Source organism: Photinus pyralis, unplaced genomic scaffold, assembly GCF_008802855.1.
Source record: "Photinus pyralis isolate 1611_PpyrPB1 unplaced genomic scaffold, Ppyr1.3 Ppyr1.4_LG4, whole genome shotgun sequence".
In the NCBI taxonomy this organism is placed as follows: domain Eukaryota; kingdom Metazoa; phylum Arthropoda; class Insecta; order Coleoptera; family Lampyridae; genus Photinus; species Photinus pyralis.
The window spans coordinates 33183385-33205294 of record NW_022170511.1 but is presented as its reverse complement, the minus strand read 5'-3'; the positions used below and the strand labels follow the sequence as shown (position 1 = coordinate 33205294).

The following is a 21910-nucleotide window of genomic DNA, read 5'->3' as shown; positions in this document are numbered from 1 at the left end:
TGATTAAGTCGTATCTATTTCACAGATTCCAAACAGTTTGAAGAAACAACCAGTACAGTGTCTGCAGTGGAATATTGCAACAACAGCCGCCTGCGTATCAACATCTCCAAAAATTTTAAATGGGAAGGAGTAGTAAATGTTAGATAGGTCGAAAGGAATGTTCATTATGTTTTCAGATAAGTGTACAAGCAATGAAGCGAATTTGTTTAATTTTGTGGTAAATTCAAAAACAATGACGGTTTAAGCTGGATTCACATGAATACGAAATCCGACGATACGGTCATCCGAAATGCTTATGATTGGTCAATAATTTGAAATGTCACAAACTATTGACCAATCATAAGCATTTCGGATGACCGTATCGTCGGATTTCGTATTCATGTGAATCCAGCTTAACACTATAGCGCAAAGGGTGGAAACTGTATCGATTTTTTTTAAAATGCGGCGATTCTGCCTTCACAAATTCGCTTCATTGCTTGTGCACTGTGTCGTTTCACTGTCTCACAGTTTTCTGTCTTACGCCATAAGTACTTGGGGAAATCATCTCTGCTGGAAACGACTATTTAAAATTCAACGCCGATCCGTAGTCTCATTTACTCGTTACCTCCAGTATTAATGAAACACCACTTGCACCATCAAATTAATAAACTCCGCCTTCTTTAAAAAAATTTCAAATAACTCACCAATCAACAACAGAACGCGCCCACTTCTCCAGTATGAAACGCACAATTCTTCAAAACATCTTATCTCTTAACAGCGATAAAACACGTGCGTTGATTAACTTTTGACTGAAAAAGTGAACGACCAGATGTGTCTTACACCTTTCAATAAATTGCAAACGCCATAAAACTTCATTATCTCAACAATTTCAAATCCTACAATAGGTAGGTACTTACATCCTGTTCTTCTGCAAGAAGGGACACATACAAAATTGATGTTGTTCACAATTGCGAACACCAGTAAATAACTGATTTGGAAAACGAAATCTGGCTAATAGTGACTGACCATTTGCTCACTGAAGTAAAATAGCTAAAATTTAAATAATTGTTTATTTCTATCTTTGTTGACTTTTAGTTAAAAAAATATATACATAGTCTTTATAGTATAGGAAGATGTTACTTAACAAGTACAATTTACAAAATAATACAAAAATATGGCAAGATACTGAAATCCTTGATACAAGGTTCATAAAAGTTGTACAAATTTATTTACGAAAGTCTTAAAAATGCATAAATATTACTAAATCAGTCACTTTTGCTATACATACTCTTCTGAAGGTTTTGGGGCATTTGTAAGCCTGAGGGCGGACGGCGATCTACCGTTCACGGAGTCGGGCAGTTCGGCAATGTCTTTAAATACACCTACGAGGCTCTCAAAATTCGGGCCCCAATTGAGCAAATAATCCCAGCTTAATGCTGTCGTCGAGGGCGAACCCGTCGGCGGCCTGTACAACGGCCCTCCAAGTTCATCGTCGGAAGCTACTAAGGTACTCATCGATCCGCGATACGACGAATCGAATCCGTCGTACGAAGCGCTGGGAATGGGGTTTTTACTGCTGGAGCTGGAATCGTTCCGTCGCGCTTCGGAATCGTTCTGCTTGTACTTGTCACCCGGCAAGCTGGCGTTGTCGTATTCTATTTCGGAACATGTGAAACTGTCATTTCCGCTTTCGTCGGTGGTGGAACTGTGGTGGATTTCAGGAACTGGAGAATGTTTCATGTGTGACAAGTGATTAGCACCGGTCGCTCTAGGAGCTTCACTAGAACTTGAAACGGCATCTAAGGTAGATACTAGGCTAGACGTTCGTGGTCTAGAATTTAAGCGTTCTATGTCTTCCGCAGTAAGCCCCATTCCTGGAGATGAAGCGGTAATGGGAGGGGGCGCACCGCCTTTATGACTACTTGAACTTTGTCCACTGAGTTGGGACATAACTGGACTATTTAAACTACGTTCACTATTACTATGTAAAACGTCTTTTCCTACGCCACCCGAACTTGAGGTGGTGGCGAGGAGCGCACTTTGCAACGGTTTCCCACTAATATCGTGCAAAGTGAGAATGCGCGGTTGCTGAGCACTCATCTCGCTGCTCGGGCTTAACCGTGCGAGTGGAGTGCTTTGGTGTGGCCTTGAAGCCGGACTAGTAACAGGGGGTGCCCGAGGCGGAAATCCTGCAGGATGGTGAGGCGAATGTCTGTGCTGAGCTTGCGTTTGCGGAGCGGTGTGTTTGTGATGATAACTGCTGACGGGAGGAGGCGTCGCCTTGTATTTTCGTACCCCTCCAGCCTCTCTGAATCCCTTGTAATGGTACACTATGTCGATATCCGACGGAGCAATCGAACTGGCGTTTTCCAAATCGTAATGTTCCGGAATTTCCGAGTTTAAATCCGTCGGCACGTGATCATGTGAGTGATTGGTAATTGGAGGTAGAGGGGGGTGATCATCGCGAAGAGGAGGATTTTTCACCACTTCGCGTTCAATAATGTCTGGCCTTTGTGGCCTTTGAATTTCATTTTGAATTATTTCGCGATCTTTGAATTTTTTCGATAAAAGCTCTGGGCCGACTAAATGATGTCCAACGCCTCTGATAATGTCGCCGTTCTCAACGTGGTAACCCAAAGAATTGTCATTGGCGTGAAGGGGCCGTCCCAAAATATTTTCGCTGACCGGATTCACATGTCCATTGCTTCCACCGTTTTGTTTACTGTGCACACCCGCTGGACTCCCAGGAGAGCCCCCTTTTTCTTTGTTTTGCTTCCGAAGACGAAAGACAACGAACGATACTAAGATAGCTACTAGTAAAACTACGAAAAATACAATTACGAGAGTTATTCCTATGCTCAATGGATCTGACGTCGCCGCAGTGCCTACGCCTATAGGTCCGTTGCACTCTTTAGTAACTTTACCCCTGAGAATTATTTCACTAAATATACTTCCAGATCCATTAAACGGTTGTACTTCATTATTTATGCTAAAATTGGCAAGGCATCCTTCAAATGCGTCGGGTAGCACACTTGCTACGTGGTAAACTGTCTTACTTGCACCACCGATAGATATATACGTTAAGTATGGGTCGAGGAAATCGTGGACTCCTGCGGAATCAAGTTCATCACCTATTCGATGTCCGTCCACAAGAATTTCCAGCCCATGGACGTGCGAGCGCAAAGTCAAGTTATGCCACTGACCATCCGTTACACTACCCAATGTATTTGTCATATTTATTAAAGTCGATAGTTTGCTTATATACACTACTTGTCCATTGATCAACTCCACGGAGGTAAAATGCTTATTCGTCGCCGCGTAAAAAATAATTCCGCTAGCACGCACAGTCCTGAACAACACACTAACACTTTTCACTGGTGAACTATAACTTGGACTAGAAGTATTACGTACAGTTGAACGAGTTTTGCGTTTCTGCTGCCAAAGAGTCGATCCGCCGTAGAGCGTCTCCAAAAGCTGCATGCGACGATGCTTCTTCGAAATGATAAACTCCACGTAACCGCCGTCGCTAATACTGATAGGCTGAAGAGCAAGTCCGCAATTCGGCGCGATAAGGTCGCCGCCGCACGTGCAGCTCACGGAATTCCAGTGGTCTATGCAGGCGCCGAAATTTGCGCAGACGTCCGGCGCCGAACTCTCGCAGGAAACCTTGCGATTGCAGGTGTTCACGATTCCCGCCGACTGAATCGGATTGCTCAGGTTTAACTGGCGGCCGTTCACCGAGACGCTGTGAACGCATCCGACGAGATCGTCAGAGCGAATTTGTCCTGGTCGTTCTAAAATTGGGTCGGCAGTGTGTAAGCCTCCAATGAGAAGGGGTTCGTTGTTGAAGTTGAGCGTTCTGAAAGTAAAAGTTCGCAATTAATTCACTTGGCATGTTAGATGGTAAGAGGTGCAGTTTCTTCGATATGATCAGATTGAAGAAGAGGGACTGCGTGTCCTACTTAGTTACTGACAATTTTTGCTGTTTCGTTCGAGCTTCCACATCCCCATCCGCGAAGCCTACTGACCAAGGAAGCAAGACGCAAAGACGAGAAGCATGACGTGACCGAGGGAAAGTGGTTAGTTCTGCGGATGTGCAACAGAAGAAATGGGGTTTAGAGGGGACCGCCCTTCAGTGTGAAATCTAGTGGGATAGCGAGGGAATGGTATGTAAAATGTGCTAAACCATTTCGGAAGAATGAAGGGATCACCAATCTGAACATACATATGTATACATGCCTACCCCCAGTGCCGGATTTAGTTCATGGACCGCCGGGGGCTAAGTCATACTATACCGCCCTAGATACCGCCAGTAGGTAGGGAAAAAAAAGTTGAATCTTGGTTTATTTTTTGTATTACTTTATTTAATTTTTGTTGTTTTACTAACTTTTGTCGTTTCCAAAATGCACCTCCTTCTTATCCGCTCATTTTTAGAAACTTCACGAAACACTCCTCTAATAAATGAGTAAAATTGTATTGACGTAACAGAATTGACGACAAGCCGGCGTGTCAGAGTCGAACACGCTGGCGGTTGGCGCCGAGACAAAACAATACTCAACTCAAGTTTAAATAAACCCCTAAAGTGGGTCTAAAAAAGCGACAGAGCACCTCGGTGTGACCCTACGGGGTTATTGGATAATGAATTCGACCCCTTTTCAATTGACTTGTTACATGTGGTATATGGTAGGGTGGCTCACTGAAAACAGTAATGCCAATTTTGCCAACCTAACGACAGTTTTGCCAGAAACGCTCGAACACGTCAATTTTAGTTTTGAGGGGGACACCTAAATTAAGTAATACTACTTACATAACTTTAACCCTGAAAAGGGGGTGAATTGCACCCAAAAAATTTTAAATGGGAAGGGGTAGTGAATGTTAGAAAGGTCCAAAGGAATGTTCATGATGTTTTTATAACTGTTTTTATTTTTCAAATCCGATCAGTAGTTCCAGAGAAAACTCGATTTAGTAGGCGTTGAAGTTGAAACAATTTAGAGCTTGTGTCAGAAAGGAACATCTGACATAAGTGCAATAAATGCACAAGCAAGGAAGCGAATTTGTGAAGGCAGAATCGCCATTTAAAAAAATCGAAACAATTTCCACCCTTTGCGCTATAGTGTAAACCGTCATTGTTTTTGGATTTACGGATTTACCACAAAATTAAACCAGTTAATCACAAATTCGCTTCATTGCTTGTGCACTTATTGCACTGTCAGATGTTCTTTTCTGACACAAGCTATCAATTATTTCAATTTCAATTTAATAAACATTTAAAACGGCTCTGCAAATCCATTTAAATCGAGTTTTCTCTGGAAATACTGATCGGATTTGAAAAATAAAAACAGTTCTGAAAACATAATGAACATCCCTTTCGACTTTTCTAACATTTACTACCCCTTCTCATTTAAAATTTTTGGGGTGCAATTCACCCCCTTCTCAGGGTTAAAGTTATGTAAGTAGTATTACCTACTTAATTTAGGGGCCCCCCTCAAAACTAAAATTGACGTGTTCGAGCGTTTCTGGCAAAACTGTCGTTAAGTGGGCAAAATTGGCATTGACTGTTTTCAGTGGGCCACCCTGTATATTAACTGTGCAAAGTTTGAACCGAATAGGAACAATCGTTTGACAGAGACCGAGAGGCGTGACCCTGCGGGGTCATTGGATTTGACCCATTTTCAATAGACTTGTTGCGTGTGGCATATAAGTCTACTGTGCAAAGTTTCAATGGAATAGGTTCAAGCTTTTGACAGGGACAGAGAATCGTGACCCCACGGGGTCATTGGATTTGACCAATTTTCAATATGCTTATTACTTGAAGCATATAGCTCAACTATGCAAACCAAATCGGTCCAAGCGTTTGACAGTTAACGTGTTCACGGACGGACGGACAGACGGACACCATGATCGACTCCCCTATAAAGCCTGCATCGTTTTGCTCTGCAGCTTAATAAAGCGACCCTTTGTCGTTTGTCAGCAACGTGTATATTTCCCGAAAACATGAAACGTGTTTTTACTAGGGTTTTTGTGCGACTCAGCGACCTGCTACCGCCGGGAGCCCGAGCCCGGCATCGATCTTATAGGTGAAAAGACGAAGTTTTATTACTATGCTATTTCAGAAACTTAACCCCATAAATTAAATATCTACATTTAGAATTAAAACGTGATGGGAGCGACGACGTACCGCCTCTCAAAATTTACCGCCGGAGGCTAATAGTCCCATAGCCCCCCCCCTAAATCCGGCACTGCCTGCCCCCTTGATTACCGCCACTTGTACAATTTAAAAAAACCCTGCAAACATAGCGTACCCGTACAGATTTTTTCGAAATTGGCAATTTTAAGTGAAACATTTTGGATTGGTTTATCAAGAAAAGAATGTTTATCGATTCGTCCCCTTGGCCACTCAATTTTGTTGATATACCACGTATTTATAAACCATAGTAAACAAAACCAGTCGCCATCTAGAAACCTAAGGGATGAATTTTGAGGTACTATTTTGAAAATGAGGTCCTGATAACCCCTTAGGTTTTGAGGGGTCGATCACGTTTTTGGTTCCGAAAATAACAATGGGTTTGTGTGTTGGGGGTGTGCGAAAAGTTGGTTATGGGAATATGCACACTTTTTAGGCTCGATTTTTGTACATGTTGATATAGAATAGGTACTTACCCTGCGGGACCGATTTCATCCGCATAACAAGACGAGTCACCAGGTCGGCATTCTTCACAAACATCCCCATTCTCGACGCAGGTCCCAACACTCAGCGAGACCACTCTACCATTTCGCGTCGCCGTAATTTTATGCCAGTTTCCGTTGGCCAAACTGCTAGACTTTCCACCTACTGTTACCGATGTGATGGCCGTTCGTGCGCCACCAAACGAAAATACCGCCTTGCCATGTATCAGTTCCAGTGCGACAAAATCGCTTCTACCTCCGCTTTGGGACCCGTAATTGTATACCAACAAGGAATCTTCTTTTGTGGTGGCAAAGATGAACGATATGTCGTTTGTTGCGGCGTCAAGAGATGGGAACATCATATACGACAACTCCTGGAAGCCAAAGGTAGATTTTTCGCAGTGTCTTCCATAGCGGCCATCCGAGCAGCTGCACTTGTAACCCGGTTTGAGGCTGACGCACAGCCCCCCGTGAAGGCAAGGGTTGGGTCTGCACGAATCGACCAACGCCTCGCACTGGTTGCCGCGGTATCCCAAACGGCACAGACAGAAAAACGTGCCGTCCGAACTCGCGCGGCAAGAACCGCCGTTTTGGCACGGATTGCTCGAGCACGCATCGCCCCGTTCCGATTCGCAAAATCGCCCATCGCGCGACGGCGGGCAGGCGCACTGGAAGTTAAAGCCTTGACGCCTACATTGGCCACCTGACTTGCACGGGTTCGGAATGCAAGGATCCTGCCGCTTGTCGCAATTCTGCCCAGTGAATCCGTCGACGCATTGGCAGGCGTAGGTGTGACTCACTAACGGAGTAGTGAACACCAAGTTCGGGCTGTCGAAAATTCGCGTTGTTTTATGAATCGAAATGTCCGAAGTGCAAATGCCTCGATTTTCGCATGTGCCTACCGAGCACGGTGTGTAGCCGATGGTAACTGAAGAAGTCTGCAGTATACCAATTAGGAATTCCTTTTTGCTCTCCAGCTTCTCCAGGGTGTGCGATTTCGGTTTGTATGCCGAAAAAGTTTTGATCGCCAAAGTGAGCTCGACCGCTTCTTTGTTTTCGTTTAACCCGTACAACAATAAGGACTCGCCGGGGGAGAGGGTGCTCTTTAGAAAGTCGACAAGACCTCGGTAGATGTGAGTTAGAAAGTATTGCGCTGTCACGTTGTCAACCCTTAATGTAATGGAATTCTCAACGGTTTCATTGGTGAATACTGAAAATTCGACTGTCACCGACGATGAGACGTCGCCGTGTTTGCCATCATTGCCAGATACCGACAGTGAGTAACCCTGATTTGGTGTGATACGAGAGGCGTGCAAATTACAGCCTGAAGATATACTAAGAACTCCATTGCTGGTATCTTGCAAGATTCTGCATCTGTAGTCTCCCTTTATGTCTGGATCATTAGGGTGCACATCTGCTATGTTTCCAAGGGGGAAAGCGCCGTTGAAGGTGTGAACCAGCACGTGCACAGATCTCGGGCTGGACGGGCTATCATTTTGATCTAAGATGTTAATTTTTACATTTGACTGGGATTTCATTTTCGGAGTGCCACTATCTTCAACTTCAATGATAAAGTTGAGAACTGGGGTATTTTCTCTGTCGATCATCTTTGTAGTTTGCACAACGCCTGTGTTTTTATCCACCTTTACATAGTCCCGGTGTTTCCCTCCAATAATTTTGTACATGAAGGGCGCGCCATTTGGAGGCAAATCTGGATCCTTGGCCGACAGTGTCATGACGCTGGTGTTAGGCGGTTCGTTCTCGGAAATGGAACCAATCACATCCGCTGGATCAAATACAGGCCCGTTGTCGTTAACATCACCAAGTTGCACTTTGACCGTAGCCGATCCGGTTTGTGGTGGCACCCCTGTGTCGATGGCGCCAACGATCAAATTGTAAACCGGGATAGTTTCCCGGTCCAAAACGCGCGTAGTTTCAATTTCACCAGACTGTGGATCAATCTTAAACGCTTGGTCGGTGTTGCCCCCAATGATGGAGTAGCTAAACTGATTATTTTGCGGGCGAACATCTTTATCGACAGCTTTGACCATGACCACCTTAGAACCGACGACTGCATTTTCGAGAATCTTCGTCTCGTAGAAGCGCTGAAGAAACTCTGGCGGATCGTTTCCATCCTGCACGGTAATTATCACCTGAGCTTCGTCGGTGTCATTTCCGCGTATTCCACCAGAATTCTTCGCCATCACCGTCAGCACAATTCGACTTTGCGTTTCACGATCCAAGTGCCTCGAAATTGTTATGATACCGCTCTCCGCATTGATGTTGAATCCTTTGTCGTTACTCGAACCGACGAACAAGTAGTACACCCTTCCATCTTTCCCCGAATCTTGATCGGTCGCCTGAATCACACCAATACTCGTTCCGATCTCCGTACTTTCCGAAACCTCAAAGTGGAAGACTGGCTGAATAAACCGCGGGTAATACTCGTTAACGCCGATGATTCGAATGAGTACCTCCGTCGTTCCGTACATTGCCGAATCAGGGTTCGCCGCGACAACGTTCAAATTGTAAAACGACTCCTCTTCGTAATCGAATTTTACTTTAGCGGTGATGACGCCGGTCTTCGAGTCTATGGCGAACACCTCCCTTCCGGAACCTCCAGATATTGAGTATTGTATTATCGCGTTCTTCGGGGAGTCTATGTCGGTCGCGGTGAGGCGATACACAAAGCTGTTGATTGGCTGATTTTCCGCGATGTAAGCGTCGTAGGTTGATTGATTGAACGTGGGCGCGTTGTCGTTGATATCGGTCAAGGTGATGCGCAACATCGCGACGGCCTGGTGGGGCTTGAATCCCAAATCCTGTGCGGTAATATTCAGGTGATACTCTTGGATTGTGTCATAATCTAAAGGTTGCAGAATGGTGATGGAGCCGGATATTGGATCGATCGCAAACTCTTTTCGCTCATTTCCCGCCGATATGTCGTAGCGAATCATGCCGTTCGGGCCTTGGTCGTTGTCAGTTGCGCTAACTGTGAGGATAGTCGAGCTGAGCGGCTCATTTTCTGGAACTATCACCTGGTAGCTCAACGCGGTGAATATCGGACTAAACTTGTTTTCGCCAGACACCACCAAAGTGACGGTCACCTCGTCTTGTTGAGGCGGCACGCCTCTATCCGTTGCAAGAATCCGCAGCTCGAAAATGGTACCGACCCCTCGGATTTGTTTGAGTAAACTAATCCACCCGTTGAGTTTATCGATGGCGAAGTACGCCGTCCCGTTTCCTCCGACCACCGAGTACTCAACCTCCGCATTTACGCCGTAATCCAGATCATCCCTTGCCGTTACTTTAATTAAACGTTGACCTTCGCTCGCTTCTTCGGGTACAGGTGTTAAATACTCCTGCTGTTCGAATTTTGGCATATTATTATTCGCATCGACCACATTTACGATGACCAAGCACTCCGAAGACATCGGGGGCTTTCCGTTGTCCGTCGCCAAAACCGTTAAGGGGTGCATGTTTTCCGGCGAAGAATCGCGCTGGGTGTGTTTATACTTCAAGGTACGTTTGCTGAAAAGCTCTCCCGAGGCCGGATCGATCGTGAACAAGTCGGACGGTTGTTGAAGGGAGTAGCTGATCACAGAGTTCGGTCCTTGTTTGTCCCTATCAGTAGCAGTCACCTGCCCAACAAACACAATGTCGCGTTGCAGCTCGGGAAAATTAAAGCTGTAGTAGGAGTGCTCGAATTCAGGCGCGTTGTCATTTTGATCTTGTATCGTTATAGTTAGGGGAGTTTCGGCTCTCCACGCGCCATCTACAGCCGCCACTTTCAGTAGGTACTCATCCTGTTGCTCTCTGTCCAGCGCCCCAACTACGGTCACGTTCCCGCTAATAGGATCGATTGTGAATTTTTCACCAGGATTTTCTGTAAAGTTATAAGTGGCGTTCGCATTCTCACCGATATCTTGATCAGAGCTTGTAACTCGAATAACAAACGACCCTATCTCTGCATTCTCCGTTACGTTCACACTGAACAGCCTAGTGAAACGGGGTGGATTATCATTTTTGTCTAGAACTGTCACCAAGACAGTGGCAGAACCAGTTAATTGGGGCGTCCCTTGGTCGATGGCCTCAACTATCAGTTCATAAGCGGCAGTTTCCTCCCTATCCAACTTGGTGTTCGTGTAGATTTCGCCACTTTCCGAATCCATCTCAAACGAACCGTCGAAGTCGTCCAGTAGCCTGAAGGTGACTTGTCCGTTTTCGCCAGAATCCGCATCCGAAGCCGACACTTTCACGACCAAAAGAGGAGGAGACTCCTCCTCAAGCACCGATGCGTTGTACAAAGGGCTGCTCAGTATCGGGGGGTTATCGTTGGCATCCGTCACGTTTATATTCAACTGAAGCACACTCGTCAATGGCGGATTATCCGAATCTTTCGCCTCGACCCATATTTTATACTGCGCCGATGTCTCGTAGTCTAACCCCTTACCGGCGACCTGCACCTCTCCCGTGGTTTTGTCAATCTTGATTGCGTCGCCTATGTTTCCGCCGGCGATCGCGAACCGAACGTTTCCAACCAGACCCTTTTTCGGCGAGGTCGCCTTCACCGTCGTTATCAACTTGCCTTCCTCGATGTTTTCGGCGAGCACGAAGTTCGTTTCGACCGACTGTACGAAGCTGGGAAACAAGCCGGAGAGTTTTAGGAACACTTTCAGCTCCGTGCTGGCCTTCCTCGGGACTTTTCCGCCGTCGGTTGCTTCAATTTCTAAATTGAAAACTCCGCTGTGAATTTTCTGTAGATGTTGCGCGGCTTTGATTACGCCAGTCTCGGGGTTGATAGAGAAATTTTTGGAGTGCTGCCCTGTGAGCGAATATGTGATTTTGCTGTTACGCCCAATATCATTATCGGTGGCCTTTGCGCCAAAGACGAATTGTCCGGCCTTGGTGTTGTCGGCGATGTAGATTTCGAAGGACGGCGAAGAGAACACCGGAGAGTTGTCGTTTTCGTCGGATACTGTGATGGTTAGATTTACAGCGGCGGCTCGTGGTTCTGTGGGCGAGCAATCTTGTGCCATAAGGGTGAGAAAATAGGTATCGGTGTCTTCACGGTCCAACTGGGTTGTTGTGGTTATCACCCCAGTGTCTTGATCCACTTTAAATCGGTTCACCTTATCTCCAAGCAAACTGTAGCGTATTTTCGCGTTTGGACCGCTATCTCTGTCGGTGGCAACCGGCGTTAAAACCCACGAACCCGTTGGATTATTCTCGGCGATAGTGGCATGATACATTTGGCGTTTGAATTCTGGACTGTGATCGTTAACGTCCTGGACAATTATTCGAACGGTGCCCGTGCCGGTTAAAGGTGGTGAACCTGCGAAAAGAAAACATTTGGTCACATTTATATTCATTTCAAATGAACGCACAGAAAAATTACAACGAGTGAATACTGATTAAGTGATTGCGCGAAAGTCGTTAGGTGTTTAACATTCAATATTGGTTTTGTTGGAATCTCACGGCCTTCAACATACATTTTTGAATAATAACTACCAAGTCTTCGTGGAAGTTCTTTGCCATTCATTTTTTGGAATCCATATACAGGGAGTTCAACTTAATAGCACCAAAGCAATTCCACTTTTGAGTTTCACCCTTCTCATTCTGTATTCAGCAACGAAAACAAAACTTATAATATTTCCAATGACTCTCAACTCTGACACACAAAGGGGGAAACAGAAAATTGTGTGAAATTTATAGATTTTAGATTCATTCATGATATCCTTTGTCATGATATACAGGCTGTTTCACGCAAACCGTTACCTCTCACCGAATCTGAAATATCCATACCAACATGATATTTTAAGTAGAACACACGTACCTTTTAAAGGATTTTCCACTTTACATGCGCCTTTGCGACTACCATCTCTGTCCGCCTTATTTCATTTTATAGATTGTAATCCTGATGATAACCGAAGCTTAAAAAGCTTTTTAAACCCTTTGCGAACTCTAATGGCTCTAATTACATAGACTTTAAAAGTTTGGTCGCCAACACTTTCTAAGAGTTTCCGAGGACTCCTACAGTCCTAAAAAAACATTGAGGCATTGAGACCCTACGTTTCCAAAACTTTTCAACCATCTCCAAAAGACGTGAAGGATGGCGTTTATAGTTAAAATTTGAAACACACTTTAGGGTGTTTAATAAGGGTCCGTAAAAGTCTTAATTAAAGAACCTTTTACAACTTTTGAGATTTATCCTCGCTTTGGAAGCGGAAACTTTAAGAACTTTTGTGAATATTTCGGCCTTAAGGGCTTTTAAGTTCATTAAGCGCTTTAAGAGCCTTCAAAAACCATAAAGAAGGCATTTAATTACCTTCAATGGTCTTGAAATGTTTCCAAACGGTTTACACAGTTCCCGACAGATTTTTAGAGCTTGAGACACAGTTTTTAAGAGTGCTCGAAAACTAACCTGTTTAAGGACCTAAAAAAGCTTTTATGAGTTGTTGAGTCTGTACGAACTCCAAAGTCGAGCTTTCGTAATGCAGTATAAGCGCTTAGTTTTTAAGAGTATGTATTTAAAATGTTCTTTGGGATGTTTCATGGGCCTTTAAGAGCCTTTAGGGATCGTCAATAACACTGTTAAACCGATTTCGACTATAAACAGTACCGTGTGTCCTATTTCGGTTGAGACCGCAGCGTATCTCTGCGATCCTGTGCCACTTTTTTGTAAAATGTGGATTAATACCACAAACACAATCAATCTAGCTATACGTTCGTTCCTGACAATTGAGATATAGGGTGAAAACGGAAACTTTGACTTAATGGGACTTTTATCATATCTTGCTACCCATGTTAGGTAGAAAAAAAAGTAAAAACTGCCTATTTTAGATATTTTTACGTAGAATCCAGTGGCGTAGCCAAAAAAATGTTTGACCACTTTTTCTGAGATTTCACCCAAAGTTGGTATTTTTTAAATGCAACGTCCTGCATATTTTAACGTCAATTTTTTTTGCAATTGACTCCAGCGTCCAAGATACTGGGTCCAGCATCAAAGATGGTGGATGCAGCATCCAAGATAGGCCTAATGACGGGCACCGCCGGGCGAACTCCCGAAATACCACCGGGCCCACCTCCGAAATACCCCGGACCAACTGCCGAAAAATCACCCTCGCACCAACTGCCGAAAAATGAATTGCCAAAATTTGAACTTGCACCCTGGGCCAACTGCCAAAACTTCACCCGGGCCAACTGCTGAGATATTTTCCCACGGTCCCCAGAATTTTCTCAGGTCAAAGTATCCCAACACCTACTATAATGTCATCCTGCCGAAGTGTTGCGAAAAAGTTGTGATGGGCCGCATGGATGGAAGTCTCCGGGAAAACTGCTTGGGAGTGATGGAACCCAATTACACCACTTGGGGTCGAGGAATTTTGATTGGCAAGGTGATAGTAAATGCTAAACAACTAACTAACGCCTGTTTGGTTGATGAATTTAAATTCATTCCCGACCAAGTTAATGAAAGGCGTTGAGATTGGGACAGGGAAATACGATGGTTATCCGTTACCCCGAATAGATGACACGCTAGATAAACTAACGGGGGCTAAAGGGTTTCCCACCCCAGACATACGAAAAGCGGATAATTGGCAAGTTGCTCTAGATCCTGAATATCGCGAAAAGACGACAGCCTAATTTAGCTTAGGGTTGGGTCTATGGCAAGTTACGTGCATGCATGCACGATGGCGGAAAACGACGAAAACCCGGGAACGATTCTACTGGGCAGAAGAATATGCAGTTTGTGCCACAAGTAACGTAGCAGTAGGAAAGAAGAAGGCACCGGTGATGCAATACAATCTTCATTTGAAAGAATAGCGGCTACATACATCATGTGGCGTCGGCGACATCTGGGCGCCATCGCAGAGCGTGGGTTTACTAACGTGATGATTTTTCAGTTTTTATCTATCATCTTCTACAGTTTTGGACCAATTCTTTTCAAATTGGTGTTGTCAGAAAGATCTTGTAAATGCCCACAACTCCTACGTGTCGGAGTTTTGTTTTTTTTCGTATGGGGGAAATTATCAACCTTTGGCAGGGCGCGCGTCTTCTAGGGGTAGTAGACTTCGGGCGCCCAAAAAAGTTTCGTAAAGCTCGAATCGCGATCTCTTTTCTCGTGTCTTCGAGTTATAAAAAGTGCCCCAAAAACTGAGTACTATTTTGCGGAGGATTTTTAGTGATATGTGAATTGTGGGTGAGTGGGACATCGAAAGTGGGCACCGACAAAGGGAATGTGGTATGGTAACCCCAACAAGATTTTACTGATGATGGAGTCAAAATTTTAAACGCGAATTACGGGTGAACGGGAAACTCGAAATGAGTTTTAAATTTGTTGTAGATAATAATACTGTAGAATTATATCTCAAATTTAGTTTTTTGCCGCCCCTAAAAAATTATCGCTATGGGCCCGAGCCCACATGGCACCATGCTAAATCCGGTCCTGCCGACCACCAGCGTGATTGGGATCCATATCTGCATTTGTTTCATCTGTTGCCACAATCCCAGAGGAACCCCGGAACCGTTTCGTAAAAAGGTTGTGTTTTTTCTTCAATAATGGAAGACGTACTAAAGGGCCGTCGTGCAAGTACCGCCACCAAGTTGTCTGGGGCTGTCTCTGCTACAACCATGGCAGTTTTAAGAGCGGGCCAGTGTAGCGAATATTCCAGAAATCCCGATAAACATCGAAGCGCCATGAGAGATTAGTCATCGGTGATAAAGAAATAAGGTGGATGACGCAACCTTTCCGGGAAATATGACGTGTTTTGTTTTAGAAGATTCGCGAACACTTGGGAACACGCGACTTTACAATATAAGCAAATCTAATTGCGTTTCAGAACAGTTCCAATTTCAACACCGACGTCATAAATAGTTCGCGCTGTTAAATTATGAATATGACAAGATAAATATTATTTTAACTGTTATTAATCAATTCATTTCAAAACTGTTATAAATTTATTGTTAATTATGTAATTGCAAATGAATAAAATAAGTAATTAAATTTACGTTATATTACTTTTATAATTAACCAGTGTCCCGTTGAAAATTTTGCAAGTGATTTTTAATCCAAGAATGCTCTCCTCATTTTCTCCGAGGTTCTCCTCAAGTAGGTACGTAATTACCAAGAGTATCAAGTTACTTTCAACCTTCATAATTTTCTTGAGTTCCTCTCAAATCCTCACCAATTTTCATATTCCCTACAAGTTCCCCACAAGCTTCTCTAAAGTACATTCAAGTCCTCTACAATTACTTTTACGTTCAGTTGTTAATTCCTTCTTCAATTTCTCCATAAACCAAGGTGATCCCAAGTCAAGTCTTCCTATAAAATTCTTACCAAATTCAAGACTTGCTCAAGTTCTTATCAAATGCTCTCATGTTCCCATCAAGCTTCTCTTAATTTCTTCTTATGTTCCTTTAAGTTCCATTAAAGCTCTCCCCATGAACTCTACTTCTTTCTCATTGAACTGGATGAGATCGATGATGCTTCACAAAGCAGAAATTCAACTTCTGGGTCAAATTTATTGAAGACCACGTGCGACTTAAAAATTAGTTGAATATGCAAGGATGACTGCTTCACATCGCGAAGTTCAATGGCACTTTTTTTGAAAAGGAGCTTATGGTAACTTTAACTCGCGTGCATCGATCTTTAAATTCGCAACGTCACGTGCGATAATGCCGATAGCCGCACGATGATACCTATCAAGTGGACCAGAAAAACTCTAACAATAACAATTTGCTTTATCTTCCGTTATTGAAATCGGTAACGAATAGAGATGCTAATCGCGTATATACCGTGAGAACCGCCTCATCGTGACAATATTCATGTTGGTAAAACTAATGGCCTACGGGGGGCGTGCGTTGACTTGGCCATGCACCCTAATAAAATTTAAATATTTAATTCGCCAACGAATTAGAACTAATTCTCGCGGCGCGATTAAGTAAAAGTGCTAAAAAAAGGTTTCTTGTAAAAAAAGAAAGAGATCGCCATAAGGTTATCTTAAAATGGAGAGACTAAGCGTCCAAGTTAATAGTTGTTGAGCATAGCTTCACGTGCTACGTTGCGTCTGATGTGTATTATCGTGCTTTATTGTGTACATTAAAGCAGCATAACATATCAATGGTAAACTTGTTCTGATAAATTTGGTTTCGATGGTTCATTAGCAACTCACGCTGTGCGGCATTTGTACATCCACGGTCGCTCCAAGTCGGGTTCGTTCTTATGATTGTTTACGGGCTCGATCACTTTTTATCCGGGCAAAATTCGTATTTATTCTCCTTGATGTTAGATAACTATTGTTAGGTCGCCTCCCGATGACGTTTTTAATGCCAATAACCTACAAACGTGTTTAAGTCTCCGGTTTTCATTAACTGAAGGAAGGTATCTCTGATAGGTATAGCAATTCACCATGAAAATTACTGGTACGACAACTGACAAACTCACACCAAATCCCTTTAGTCATATTTTTCAAACAAGGTTACTGACACACCAACAATTATTTTAGTTTTTGAAGAAAAACTGCTTTCCCACTTATATTTAAGTTTATTACTGTTGAGTGAAGGATTTTACTCAATGTCGCAAATGCTTATGAAAACTATTCCTACTAGAATGTTTAGTAGTGACATGATAGTTCTTCTTCTGCAGAAAAGAAGAAATATTCTTGAAAATTACTTGAAATCATCTTAAAGTCTGCTCCACTTCCATCGAAAACGAAATTTTTTGACAACTTCTTAAATTGTTCTTTCATCTACTGGAAATATTCTTTTTTTGAAATGAATCTTTATCAAAGTTCTTCGAAATTCCTATATGAAATATTCTTAGGTAAAGCGATCTTGAATGATTCTGGAAATCATCCTTGGAACCGTCTGCGTCTTAAAATATCTTCCCAATCTTCTTCAATCTTCGTGTACCTAATATTTTGACATATTCTCCACATCTCATTAAAATCTTTCCGAACCTTCTTATCTTGAAACAAAAATCTGTCCGAATGCTCTTATTCGAATCTTCGTGACTGAAAGCTTCTCGTTAGCTATAAAACTGTAAGCTTGCCATGCCACGATGTTTCCCGGGACGTTTTCAAGGGTGGGTAAATTGGTTGTCACTAAGAGATTGCGTCTCTAAAGTAATGAATACGTAACGTTAGCTCCAGGAACAGGTGGATTTAGTGAAAGTTTAGAAGAGTGAATTAAATTAAAAACATTTTATTAACTAAAAAAAATTACCACATTCGCTTGAATTGTTCTGGTAGTGATAGTAACTAAATTTAATTAAACAAAAAAAAACCTACACAGAAAAAGAAATCGGGGAAAGTACGTCCTATGGCAAGTTTAGTTTTTCAATCACCGAAGATATTTTTAATGCCCACAATTTAGCCGGACATTATTTATTTAAAATTTCGAGAGAGAGAGAGATAAACATGAGAGAGCTTAGGGAGAATTTAATAAAACAAGTAAAAAGGTTTTCGCGAGTAACTTCAGCGCATTTTCTATGCATTGATCAGTATACTTTCCAAAAGGCCATAGCTATGTGCGCTATGTTTTTCTTTACTAGAGGCATCTACGGTTAAAATTTCAAAGAAGTATCTCTATAAATAAGAAACTTAGCATTGAGCATCTGCGCATGCGCGAATGTCATTTTTACTATATGCGGTATGTTTAACATTGACTAGATGTATCTGTGGTTAAAATTTCAACAAAATGTATTAAAAAAAGAAGAAAGTTGATATTGCGCACCTGGCGTCAAGATTTTTTTTGGCTCAGGTGAAAAATACGCTAAAAAACCAGTGAACGTCAGATGAACTTGAGCAAAATTTGTTGGGAACTTGAAGGAAGTTTATGAGGAGCTTGAGAAGAAGGAACTTAAGAAGAAGTATAATTTTTGATTAAACTTTGATGCTTTAAAGCGCGATTTCTCGCTAACTAATAGATCGATTTAAAAAAGGTAAAATAGTAATAAAGATCTCTTTCAAATTACGATCCATTTAAACCCTCGCCCCGTTTAAAACATTGCAAGTTGCAAAAATTACTTTTGCCAAAAAACTGGCCCCCTTGATATATAACAAGATACGAAGAATCGTAGACGATTTTCAGTAGGGGAATTTCGTTGCTACTCGCATTCGGAAACCAGACTTTTAATCCGGCGCCATACTAAACAGCTTTAATCCTTGAAGGGCTTGAACTCGTAGAAATCGATTAGCGAAGGTTTGACATGACTGTCTCTTTTCGTTCTCGAGGAACAGACGGACAAATCATATAAGGGAAATTTTTTACGTTCGAAAAATTCCCCTAAAAATCGCAGGTTTTGCATTTTTGTCCAAACATTTAGTGTGCCGAGTTGTATCCCCCATACAACTCGGCACACAACTTTTCGTTGGGGCACTTTGTATCTATTGAGATTCAGTTGAAAAGAATTTTACAGGAACCTGATGGAAGCTTGAGGAGAAATATGACTTTCAGTAGAGCAATTTTTTGATACGTACCGGGCTCGCATTCGGAACCACGACTTTTAAGCTTCGTTAAAATTAGTTGTTGATACCTTTGAAAATAAATGAACTTCAGCGCTATTTCGAAAATTACATTTTTTGTTTTTTTTTTCTATAACTTCGTTGTTTGTAGAGATGCAAAGAACTCTGAAAGGAAAAATTAATCTACATGCAATTCTGCAATTCTTTGCCCATTTAAGCGACTTTGTATCTCTTATGGTTTACGAGATCCCCATACTAAACATCGGAAAAACTCACCCTGTATATAATAACGAGTCAAAAGCTTTGCTTTTGGTTAGTTAACGTAAATTGAATTATCGATTCTTATTGACTCTTAATTACGGTTTAGTATCCGATTTGCCTCAGTTAGAACTGCTTACGCAATATTTTAGGTGTAGCGGTATTCACAGTCCCTCTTCGCCTCTTATTTGCGTGTTTGTGTTTGTCTGTTACAGATTAGGCAGAACGCACCCTTCTGAGGTCACAAGATTGCACTTGAAGCTCTAATATACATTTTTTTTTAATTTTCGCCGACTCCTTGATATAACGTTTGATTACATACTGGTTTTAGATGCAATTGAATTGTAGTTGCTACATTTCTTTGTACTCATTTAACGATTCTAGCTCCATTGTAAAAATGTATTCAAACTTAACATTGACATTGCAAATCTATATATTACAGTGTCTTATTTGTAATATTTTTGAGATTATTTATTACATTATCCCTGATTGTGACGTTAATTATTATTTATGTTCTATTCCTACCAAGTATTTAATTCCTGTAGCTTTTCAAGACCAGAACAAAGATCTCTTAGCCTTTTTTCCCCCTTTTGGTAAGTATTCTCTTCTCTTTTGAAATTTACTAAAGACTCAGTTTACTTTTACTCCTGAGTCCCCTGTATACACTTTTTGAAGTTGTTATGTATTAGCTTTATTTACGCAAATCTTGAAGGAAATGGATCTGTCTTGAATTAGAAAAGCAAATTTTTCAAAAGAAACTCAAATACCCCAAAAACCGATCTGTTTAGACTTATAGCTCGACGTATAATAACTATAAATACATTTTATTACCAAAAATTTAGGTAATGCTTTTGTCACCTGGGACATACCTATTCGTTGAAGAAATACAAAATACATTCAGACGAATCCAATAGACTTTATGATTCGGTCAATTATGTGTCCATTAACGTATTAACGTATTTTTCGGGCAAAAGACCAAAATTGAAAAACGACACGAAAACGGATATCAATGAAAGTCTACTGGGATTTACTCCAGAACCAAACTGACTTACAAATAGTTCCAACAAATATTAATTTAGCTCCCGGCTGGGCGTCTACATTACTACAAACATCGATTTTGTCTAATTTATCCAATAACAATTTAGAAAACTAGTTTTACACCGTTAAATATTTTGAAATGCCGTGTATATGTCTTATATCAAAAGAGATAAATAATTTTTTTTTATTTTATATTGTTTAAGCATATAGGTTAATTATGACTTATTTTCTGATCAGCCTCGTATAAATTATTTATCCGGTGTACAATTATCTGTAGAATCCAAAAATGTAAAAAAAAACATAGGGTGTGTCATTTAAATTATGAAATGTATGGTCATATGACAAAAAAAATATCATCCAAAGTATTCAATTTGTTGCTAATAATATTACCCACCAACATTTTATATTGCCAATTCTACCAAATTACAAGGGTGCGCTTAGTTTAGTTTACACAGTGTATAATCATATACGACTGCTACAGGTAGCAAAAGAAATTACTTACTGACAGAAAAGTCCCATGGTAGAAGTGTTTCATTTTATTTGTACCAAACTTTTGGAAATTTTACAATACACTACACAGGAAAATAAGGGCAGTTTGCAATTATCTCACTTTAACAAACAAAATTTAGAGTCGTCGACAGTCGGATTGAAGAACACGCTAAATCTCCCCCATAGTTCAGTATTTAATTAGTAAGACGGCACAATTGATGGTTGACAAAGGGTTTACATGACAATCATGCCATCATCGGGTAGCTAAGAGCAATTATACTAATGTGTGGATTAAAATTAAATAGTACGAAAAGTGAAGATGAATGTATTGAAAGGGTCAAATGACCATACGTTTTATTACTATTACACTACGATGTACGGCACAAAAAAAATAGAAATTGGAAACTGTTGGTTTCAACAGGATGGTGCATTCTCGCACAATGCCCTAATCGCGCGAGAATACCAATCGAATATATTTTTCATTTTTCAGGAAATTTGTCGGATACTCGATTTGCACGTTGTGCGTGGGTGCACCATCCTGTTGAAACCAAGAGTTTCCAATTTTTATTTTTGTGTGTGGCGTAGATCGTTGCATTAATAATGAAATATATGCTACTAACTACAGTATGTACTTCTTTCACGGGCCATATAAAAAAATAAAGTTGATTATGATTTCTCCGAAACGAAACGTCTTTCAACGGTGTCTTGTAAAACTCAAAAAATGGCATTAATTGCACATGTTTCGTCTAATTTGACCATCGTATCTTCTACGGCCGAAATTTTTTACCTACCAGTTATCCACTTCGCGATGTGGACATTATAGAATACTCAAATCGACTTCTGATAAACAAAAGTGGTTGAAACAAAATGGTGGATGACTTAAAACGATTAACAGTTTCCCTTCCCCTAATAAAGCAAAGTATTATTAGGTTATATGATAAATAAAACTAATCGCAAGTTTAGTATCTTACAATGTCCACATCACGAAGTGAGTAAAAATTTCGGTCATTGTCCGA

The 21910-nt window shown here is 41.6% G+C and overlaps 1 protein-coding gene across 1 annotated transcript in view; it reads right to left on the bottom strand.

Moving 5' to 3' along the window:
• Positions 1–1035: 1035 nt before the first annotated feature.
• Positions 1036–21910, bottom strand: part of LOC116169090 (cadherin-related tumor suppressor) — a 137116-nt gene continuing 116241 nt past the window's right edge. The window contains exons 9-10 of the mRNA XM_031485117.1: positions 6640–11980; positions 1036–3838 (exon numbers count right to left, since the gene is read on the bottom strand). Of these exons, the coding sequence (XP_031340977.1) occupies positions 1258–3838; positions 6640–11980 (7922 nt within the window). The 3' untranslated portion in view covers positions 1036–1257. The remainder of the gene's footprint in view (positions 3839–6639; positions 11981–21910) is intronic.